The following is a 10094-nucleotide window of genomic DNA, read 5'->3' as shown; positions in this document are numbered from 1 at the left end:
CACAAAAGAGTATTAGAAATATTTTAAAAATTACTCACACTATTTATACTATTTCAAAAACGCTTTTGAAGTGAAAATTATCTAAAGTTGAGAGCATTATGAGAACAATATGGTAATAAAATTATTATGTTACTCAAACATTTCTGAAAATATACTGAAACGTAAAACAAAAATACCGAGTGCATAAATGGAACATAAAAAGAATGTTACTGAAACCAATTTTTTCAAACATTTCATTGGAAACGTATTTTGGGGAGGACATCTTGGGTTTCTAGAACGTTACCAGAATGTTGCATGGATTTTTTAGGAAACGTTTCAAGAAAAATGGAAACGTTTCTGAAACATGTCGGAAACTGAAAAATGTTTAGTGGGCTGATTGTATATTCTTAAGACTCCATATACTATCTACAAATAATTATAATAGGTACATCAACATATAACTGTACAGGGTATATCTATACATTATCATCCACAGGATCTGCATTATATGAGAATTTTTTTTTTCTTTGTTGAAAATTCTTGTTTAAAATATTTCAAAGTACAATCTGTTTTACAATTTATATAATACAATACAATACAATTTACAATAACGATTACAATTTCAATAAGATTCACAGACGGTGACCAAAAATGAAACCTAATATTCTTTGGTGAATTATGTATAAAGAGAGTCTTTCGTTTTTATCTAGGACACTTCGTTAAAAAGATACATAGTGCTAAACTTAAAAAAAACTTAAATAATGTAAAAACTAGTTAACTAAAACAATTTGAAATTGGGCACATGTATTTATATTGTCCAAAATCTGAGGCCTTTTTCTAAAATTTAGATGCTCCAGTGGCGGAGATGCTTTATTAATTAATTAATCATGATATATTCGGATTCGTGTTTCAATTTTCTACAAATTACTACTCTCATGTTTTTTGAAAAAAGCCTGATTTTCGAGTAAAACTTAAAAAACGAACTGAAAACACTTTTACTTAAATAACATGCAAACATTAATCATTCGTTATTTAATCGAATATAGAAATAACATTAGTCATGATTTTAATGATTTTATTTGAGTAAATGCTCAATAATACTCCATTTCCACGAACACAGGCGCGACATCTTTTTAATTAACGAAAATGTAATTTGTTCGAAACTTATTTTTGCTTGAATATGATGAAAAGCAATATTTATTCTTTTTTCGAACTGCTCAGATTTTCAAAGTTGTTATTGCAGCCTACTATGTAATTTTAAACCGAATTGTATTCGAATCTTGAAGTGTGTGTTCGATTTTTTAAATTTTACTCGAAAAACAGACTTTTTTCGAAAAACATAGGAGTAGTAATTACTAGAAAATTGAAAGATGAATTCGAAAATATCATTATTGATGACTGTAAAGCAGTGGCGTACTATTTAATTTAGAAAAATATGCTACCGATACCCTGTATCTCCGGCACTGGAGGATCAAAATTTTCTGAAAAAGCCCCAGATTTTGTACAATGTTTACATAAATATATGTGCCCAATTTGAAATTATTTCAGTTACTAAATTTTCAGTTTTTAAATTATTTCAAAAAATTTTAAATATTTTTTAAAATTTAACACCCTTTATATTTTTAACAAAGCGTCCTAAATAAAAACTTTATACGATAGACACCCCTTAAAATACACCAAAGAATACTAGGTTTCATTTTTGGTCAACTTTTGTGAATCACCCTGTGTAGGTGTGAGTATATCTAAATCAGAAATATCTCTGTTTGGGTTATACAACATGTTAAAATCACGATCCATTATTGGAACAATCTCAAAAACACAATAAAAATAGGTTACTTGCTTTCTGGAAAAACGCTGGAGATGCTACTGGCTATCTCTGGCGATTCTCCGGCGCTTCGCCATAAGTTTCACTAATGCGTATGCTTGAGTTAGTTGGCGAACGACTGTGCATTGAAAATCTCGTCCAGCGAACGGCGAATCTCTGGCGATCGACTATATATACGGGCATAAATGTCTATTAAAAGTTATATAGACGTTGCAGTGTTGTAAATAGTCATGATGAGTATTGTTGTGTTAAGGTTATAGAGTTTTTACAAATTTTCATCTCGAAAACTATGTTCGACCGTACAAAATTAATTTCAGATTCGTGTTTTTTATGCATTTTAAAGAATTTTACGCTATAGTAAATAATTTCCTAAAAAGTATATTCTTTGAAATAAACAACACTAATTTTGTGTACAAGTATATTATTAGCCCTGTTCTTTAGATGTTACTCCTAAGTTCTGTTCGTTGTGTCTGCTTGACGTACTCCAACTCAATCGCAGTATTTTATTGGCGTTCGTTGAAGCCGAGCACAAAATCTATGTTGTTCGTTATGCAGGAGTATTTCACTTTGATCAATTGCTCTGGTTACTCTGTCATTTGTGCTGGAGCAAAGGGAGTAGAGCAAGTAGAGCAATCAGCTGATTTTATTTTTATTGGTTAATATATCTGACGTATGACGGTAAACATGGGAATTCACTGCCTATTACTTAAGGCACATGACAAAATGTTTATGACAGATTCACAATCTTCGTCTAAACATATTGATACATTTTCCAATCCATTTTCTCCTTCTTCCACTAGTAATTACGCCAATAAACCAATAAGTTTTCTTTATTCATGGTGGATAACAAATTTGCTTTTTGTTTACCTAAACAGAAGAAAAACTGCTAAAATAGGTACACTAGAGAAAGCAAACTTAAAACACACACGTATACATCAAATCAAAGCATAAGTTCTCATAGAAATTTTTTTATGATAGGTTATTATGTTCAAGTCGTCTTAACGAACACAGGCAAATTATTCCAAGATCTGACTGCTCTACTTTGAGATCTAAAGGGTCTGGTGACGTCACAGCTCCGTACTCTTCATGATCCAAGATCTCTTGGAGCCACAAGGAGTAGAACCTAACGAACAGGGCTGTAGTGACTTCAAGTGATCTTGTATCATGAAGAGTACGGAGCAATGACGTCACCAGATTCTTTTAGATCACAAAGTAGAGCAGTCAGATCTTGATATAATTTGCCTGTGTTCGTTAAGACGACTTGAACATAACCTATCATAAAAAATTTTCTATGATAACCTATGCTTTGATTTCATGTGTGTTTTAAGTTTACTTTATCTAGGGCATTTTAGCAGTTTTTCTTCTGTTTAGGTAGGTATACAAAAAGCAAATTTGTTATCCACCATGAATAAAGAAAACTTATTAGATTTATGGAGGAATTACTAGTGGAAGAAAGAGAAAATGGATTGGAAAATGTATTAACATGTGTGAATATGTCATAAACATTATTTTGTCATGTGCCTTATGTAATAGGCAGTGCATTCCCATGTATATCGGCATACGTCAGATGTCAGATATATCAACCAATAAAATCAGCTGATTGCTCTAGTTCTACTCCTTTTGCTCCAGCACAAATGACAGAGTAACCAGAGAGCAATGATCTTATTGATCAGAGTGAAGTACTCCTGCATAACGAACAACATAGATTTTGTGCTCGGCTTCAACGAACGCTGGCGCTGATAAAGTGCTCCGATTGAGTACGTCAAGCAGACACTACGAATTACACTATTATGTAAAAATAAATACATAAAGTTCCATTGTTATTGTGTAGTTAGCACCACTATCACCTTATTTCTATGGTTTTGCATAGGTTCTGTTTCTTTTCTTAATTATGTTCTATGAATTAATAGGAAAAGGAAAGGAATTAAACAAAGATGGCTGCTCCAAGCAGAGGTGAAGGTGTCCAGAAACAGATTCAACAAGACTGGCTGAATCGAGAATATATAGAAATAATAACAATTAGTATTAAGAAAATAACAGACTTCCTTAATTCCTTTGGTATGTGATGTAGTCAACTGTTGATTCAAAAACTGATTATGCACTTTTTACAGATTTGTCTTGTCGTTCTAAACTCGCTGGGTTAAATGAAAAATTGACAATTTTGGAACGAAAAATCGATTATTTGGAAGCTTGTGTAAGTTAACTGTGTACATATGTTTAAGTGTATATTATACAATTACAATTTAATATTTTAGGTTACAAAAGGTGAAACACTTACATGAGAAAATTTTTTAAACATTAATAACGTCCTATATATATAATAGAAGTAACATAAAGTGTAACTTCAACATGTCTACAACACTTAATGTCTTAAGAAGACATTTACTAGGTTTTTATCAATCAAAACGCTCGCTGTTCCACTGGATTAATTTGCAATTTAATGTAGTGGACGAGAATCGTAGGAATAGCTTTGGCCCTGATCGCATCTGTGCAGAATGGATTTTAAGAAATGGTGGTACAGTTAAATGGGTAAATTCAAATGAAATTTTAAGTGATTACAATGAACTGCCAAAGGAGGGAACAATGTTGCAGTTACAAGTAATAGATGCATCTAACTCGAGTATCATGCATAATGGTTTTGCTCATTTTAAAGGATGTAATTATATAACAAAAGTTGTATTTCACAAATGTAATTATTTAGAAGATAGAGCTTTTGAGGAATTGCATTATTTAAAGAAATCATTACTGTTTCTTCAAATATCTAGTTGTCCGAATATTTCAGAAAAAGGTCTTATGCATTTGCATGTTCTTACTAAAGTTAGAGAACTAATAATGTTTGATTTGCCGTCTGTAAAAAATAAAAATAATATTGTACATATTCTAAAAAGTAGTTTGCCTCAATGTTATATAAAATATTAAGATATTGTATTAAATTTTTGAATGAACACCTCATATTTTTTTAATAAGTTTGAATGGGTTCAGCTCTTTTATAATGTAAGAGAAAGCTTTCATGCCTATAGAAATGTATATTTAAAATCTCTTGTATATCATAAATTGACAATGTGGCAAAGTGTGGGAAGTAATGAATGTGAGCGTCTTTTATAAAAAATTAAACTGTTAAAGATGTTTTTTTGAATCTATTGGTTGTTTTTATTTACTTTAAATATAGTGATTATTAAGAACCGCATTTAAACTTTTATTTATTCCATTGTATAATTTAATGTAATAGATAATTAATTAAAAAATTAAATATTTTTTGTAAGCATTCTCAAATAGTTTTTGTACATATTAAAATTATACACAACATTAAAAAAGACGAAGCAACTTTGTGCAAGAATAGGTACTTATATCTGGTTAAAAAAACCCTCAAATTTTGAAATTTATGCGAAATACTTCCTAAGTCATACATAACTTGATTGTTGGATCATTTTAGACCAAACGGGTTAATGAACTAAGGGTATTTGAAATATGGTGTTAGAGTTTTAAAAACACTAAACCTTTGAAGATGATTGATGTGGTTTGATTAAACCTGAGTGATTGGTCTAACTAATTTAAAGTTACAATGTGAATTGATATACAAATCTGTTAGTCAGTGGCAGAGATACTCTAAAACACTAAAATTCACAGAATTTCTATGACGCTAGTTATTTAAGAAACTCGATAAGTGTATTTAACTCCTAATGTTATTTATGAGAAAAAAAATCATTCACTTTGTTTACATAGCTAAATAAATGTTAACTAGTCATTTGACAAAAACATGTTTGGGATTTTTTTAAGTATAAATACAGTGTAAGCACTAAAAGTTAAACAAAGTCATTTTCAGAGAATTTTTTACTTATTTAGGAGTTGTGGTTTTTTGTACTTTTAATTGTATTATGTTTAAAATTGTATTTTGGATAAAATATTAGTTATTTTATTAGGAGATAAGTTTATTTTAAATTTAGACCCATTGTTCATTAAGGACATTTAATTTTATTATCTCATCTATGGAGTGTGTCCAATAATATTGTGTCTGGTAGAGGAGAAACGTTTTTGTAGATGTACAAGAAAGTAGGTATATCATAATTCATGCTTGTTCTAAAACTTAAAAATGTTCCCATTTTTTTATAGGTACCTACCATATATACAGTGGTTTTCAGTTATTACAAATGTTAAAAATAATTAAATAGTTAAAAATAACAGTAAGAACAGTAATTTTTTAAATATCAAAAATTGTCATATCTATCAGGAATTTGAATAAATTGTGCAAATATTATTCCTATGCCGAGTTTTTTTTTTAGAAGCTGGAGGTGTTTTATTCCTAAAATTGTATTTCAGGGAAAAAGATAAGTATCTAAATTTAAAAAAACATGGTAAATTTCGTGTTTTTTTTACATTTAAGGTATATTCTAAAGTTCAATAAATCTCTAACTTTTTGATTCACAAAAACAATGTATAGGAATTTTTTGTCCTATTTTAAAACCATGTCGCCATCAAAAGTCCAAAAAATTATTGGTGTAAACATTTTAAATTTCTGGTCCTACATTAAAATTATTTCTCAGTTAAAATCATAGAATTTTATGGCATTACTTTTTCTGGGCTTTTGATGATTACCTGCATTTTATTTAAAATTGTTTACATTAGTTACTGTTGTGTATCCAGTTCCGACCCCTTCCAATTTCACCCACCTTGGAAGTTAAATTAGTACTGTTAACATAATTATGTTCTTCTTTAGGAGCAATCATTGATATTAAGGGTACTTAAATAAATATAAATACCCCACTAAACATTTTTCAGTTTCTGACATGTTTCAGAAACATTCCATTTTTCTCGAAACGTTTCATAAAAAATCCATGCAACGTTCTGGTAACGTTTTAGAAACTCAAGATGTCCTCTCCAAAATACGTTTCCAATGAAACATTTCAAAAAATTGGTCTCAGTAACAGATTTTTGTTTTACGTTTCAGTATATTTTCAGAAATGTTTGAGTAACATAATAATTTTATTACCATATTCTGATAATGCTCTCAACATTAGATAATTTCCATTTCAAGTATTTTTGAAACGGTATAAATAGTGAGTAATTTTTTAAATATTTCTAAATACTCTTTTGTGATATTTTTATTTGTATTGCGAAAGGCTTAATTCAAACTCCAGACAACTTTTTCTGATTTCTCAAAAAATGTAACTAAAAAAAGTTGTTACATTGTAGGTAAGTATATTAAAAAAAATAAATATGCTCTTCTAGTTTGGGGATACGGCAACCTTTACCAAGAATTTCTTTCTTTTTGAGAAGCCACTGAAAAAAGTTTCTAATATGAATTACGAATTTTGCCATTCATCGTACTAATAAAAATGTTAAAACAATATCAGAAGCATTTTAAAAAATTACACATCATTTTATATTGTTCAAATACGCTTCTGAAATGGGAATTTTCTAATGTCGAGACCATCGTGAATGTTATGGTAACAATGACGAACTGATAATTAGAAAAAGTTAGTTATGATTATGAATCTTGAAATGGTACATGAAAAACAAATAACATTACCTACTGAAAAATAATATTTAAAGTTACAATTTCTTCTACGCATGGTCAATATTAGATCTATCCTTTTAATATAATATAACTACGAGTATACAGCAGAAATAAGGATACAAAATGATATCTTGACAAAAATAAATATCTGTAGGTAAGTATATACCTAAACTCTTTTATTTAAGCATGCCTATACACATAAACAAATATAAACATTTGTACAAAATATAAAATAAATGACGTCTATTTCACTTGATTCATCCATATTTCAAATAGTTCTCACTGACTAAGTAGTTACTCTTCAAATTATATCGAAACTCGGAACGTATAGTTCCATGTTCCATTTTCTTAGTTATTGTCCTCTTGTCTATAATAGGTAGTGGGTATAACTATGTTTAGGTAGATGTGACGCAAAATTGGAAATCTACACATATTGTTTTAAACATTTTGCATCAATATTCATATTTTACATGCACCTTACAATAACCACAACTGCACACAGTACAAATTATCACATAAAATAGCGTCAAAGTAAAGATGGAAAACAACGAATCCAGGCAAACTGGCAAACCACAAAATGCCACAAACCTAACCTAACATAATACGAGACACGGGAAATAAATAAACTCGGGCTGTTACGCACAGTTTGCACAAGTCGCGAACATAAATTTTTTCTAGACTTGTGTTAGCTACCACGATTTTTTTTTCTGTTTATGTCTGTTTGTATAACAAAGGCAAATGAACTAACGCTTGAGAGGGATTGGGGATTGAGAGCAAAATGTAACTAATGCCGAATGTTCCATAAGATAAGCAAAAAAAAGCAAAGGGTTGTTCGTCTGTTATGTTTCCGAGATCGAAAGGGAATGTTTCGAGTAATGTTTCAGATTCTCTTCAATTGTAACGTTTCGGCTATGTTTCACTAAATAAGTTTTCAAGTGCTACATTTCTGTAATGAAACAGAAACGTTTCTAGTTAATGTGTCAAATGTTTAGTAAAACAGCTCATTTGCAACGTTTCATTTACGTTTCGTGTTTATTGTGTGACTGCATTGTCGTATTCCAATCTTCGAGCGATCTTCAGGATTTTCGAACCCTCTGTATACACCCAGACATCGTTCCGTATCCACGAGCATGCCTGCGGCCATCAGATTGGAGAGGAGGCGGTCAAATTCACCTACATATCCAATCCAATCAGAAAAGCCACCACGGTTGGAGATCCCGCCGCCGTCGCCGCCGCCGCCGCCGCCGTTGCCGTGCCAAGCGACGGGTAATTCCACCGCGGTACATTTTCCACCATCGGACTCGATGCCGTCCGAGACCGATTTCCGCGACTTTGCTTCCCAGTGCGGACATCGCCCCATAAAATAACACCGATCTCTCTGGCGATAGCGCCGCCGAAGTCTAAAGACTAATTTCACCGATATTTCCAATGTCACCCACATCGCGGCCGATCTCGCCTGGGTCTGCCATCCCTGCGCTCAGTACTTACTGCAGCGACCATCGCAAACTGCAGACGAACCCCGGCACGCTTCAGGACGATATTTGGAAACGGACATAAATTTTTTCACTTATATTTCCAATTGGTCTAAGGACGCTATCGCTAATAACTCAAGAACTTATTGAGCGATCGGTCTCAAAATTTAATGCAGCACTCCTCAAGTTGCTGGTATTATTCCCCTAAAATTTCGCCCGAATCGGATGAGCAATAACGCCGTTATACGGGGAAACGCGGATTTCACGTTTTCCGCGTTTTCAGCCGTTCCGCTCATTCGATCTCGGTCGAACCCCGAAACTACAATAGAGCATTCCTATGTGGTTATCACTTCCAAATTCGAGCCCAATTGTGCGACCACTAACGGCCAGCTAATTCATAATAGGATTTCACGTTTTCCTAGCTGCCGCCGGAAGTGTCCGCGATCTCGGCCGAACCCTCCAATCACGGTTCTATGCCGTGTATTATCATTCCACTTCTGAACGAGATCCATCCAGTACCAAAGACTCCATAAGCCCTTTTACGAAGACGGAAGAAATTTCACCACACTTTCCAATTTTCCCGTCTTTGGGCTGAGAGGACCGTCTTCCGAGGGTCCCACCGCTCTGGCAGTTGGATGCGATGATAGGTAGCCTAAGCCGAGACCGAGGGTAGAGTTTTTTTCATAATGGGAGAAAACTCCAAAATCCCCGATGTCGACATCAACTATCCGGAGAGGCCAGAGGGGAACGAGATCCGACATCGACGACGGGCGCTTTTTGGTGGACATTTTGGCGGACAATTCAAGAGCGCTCCGCCAAAAGTATGGAGATTCGAGGACTTTACTGGAAAGCGATCGAACGTCAACTTAACTCTCTGTAATCTATGGTCAACTTGCGGCGTTTGCATTTCATTAGTGGGAGTACATAGAGCGTAAATGAGCGAACAGAGTATATTTATATAAAAAAATATAAATATATTTCTATGATAAAAACTTGTGTATGTTAATCAAGAGAACTTATTGTCCGTAACAGGGAGGCTAGACAAGGAGCACGGACTCATACAGGAAAATTGACAAAATTTGTCCAAGAAATGGCAGAAGTCGGGGTGGCGCTAGTGTTCCATGTGTCCCAAGTGAATGTAACATAATAAATACGAGTGAAGTAAGCAAATAACCAATTTTATTTTATAATGAGTTTAGTAAATATATCGGGGAGGTATACTAACCTAAAACCTAGAAGTCAAATTGTCGTATTCCACCCTTCGAGCGAGCTTCAGGATTTCAGAACACCCCGTATATTCATA

The 10094-nt window shown here is 32.8% G+C and overlaps 2 protein-coding genes across 2 annotated transcripts; both read left to right on the top strand.

Annotated features, from left to right (window-relative positions):
- Positions 1–3684: 3684 nt before the first annotated feature.
- LOC108911981 (probable protein BRICK1-A) lies at positions 3685–4154 on the top strand. The gene is made up of 3 exons (XM_018717077.2): positions 3685–3862; positions 3916–3998; positions 4060–4154. The coding sequence occupies exons 1-3, from the start codon at positions 3739–3741 to the stop codon at positions 4084–4086; spliced, it is 234 nt and encodes a 77-aa protein (XP_018572593.1). The 5' UTR covers positions 3685–3738; the 3' UTR covers positions 4087–4154.
- LOC108911980 (ATP synthase subunit s, mitochondrial) lies at positions 4127–4991 on the top strand. The gene has a single exon (XM_018717076.2). The coding sequence runs from the start codon at positions 4154–4156 to the stop codon at positions 4721–4723; it is 570 nt and encodes a 189-aa protein (XP_018572592.1). The 5' UTR covers positions 4127–4153; the 3' UTR covers positions 4724–4991.
- The last annotated feature ends 5103 nt before the right edge of the window (positions 4992–10094 follow it).

Source organism: Anoplophora glabripennis, unplaced genomic scaffold, assembly GCF_000390285.2.
Source record: "Anoplophora glabripennis isolate ALB-LARVAE unplaced genomic scaffold, Agla_2.0 scaffold845, whole genome shotgun sequence".
Classification (NCBI taxonomy): Eukaryota; Metazoa; Arthropoda; class Insecta; order Coleoptera; family Cerambycidae; genus Anoplophora; species Anoplophora glabripennis.
Note: the sequence above shows the minus strand (reverse complement) of the source record. Positions and strands in the feature narration are given on the sequence as shown.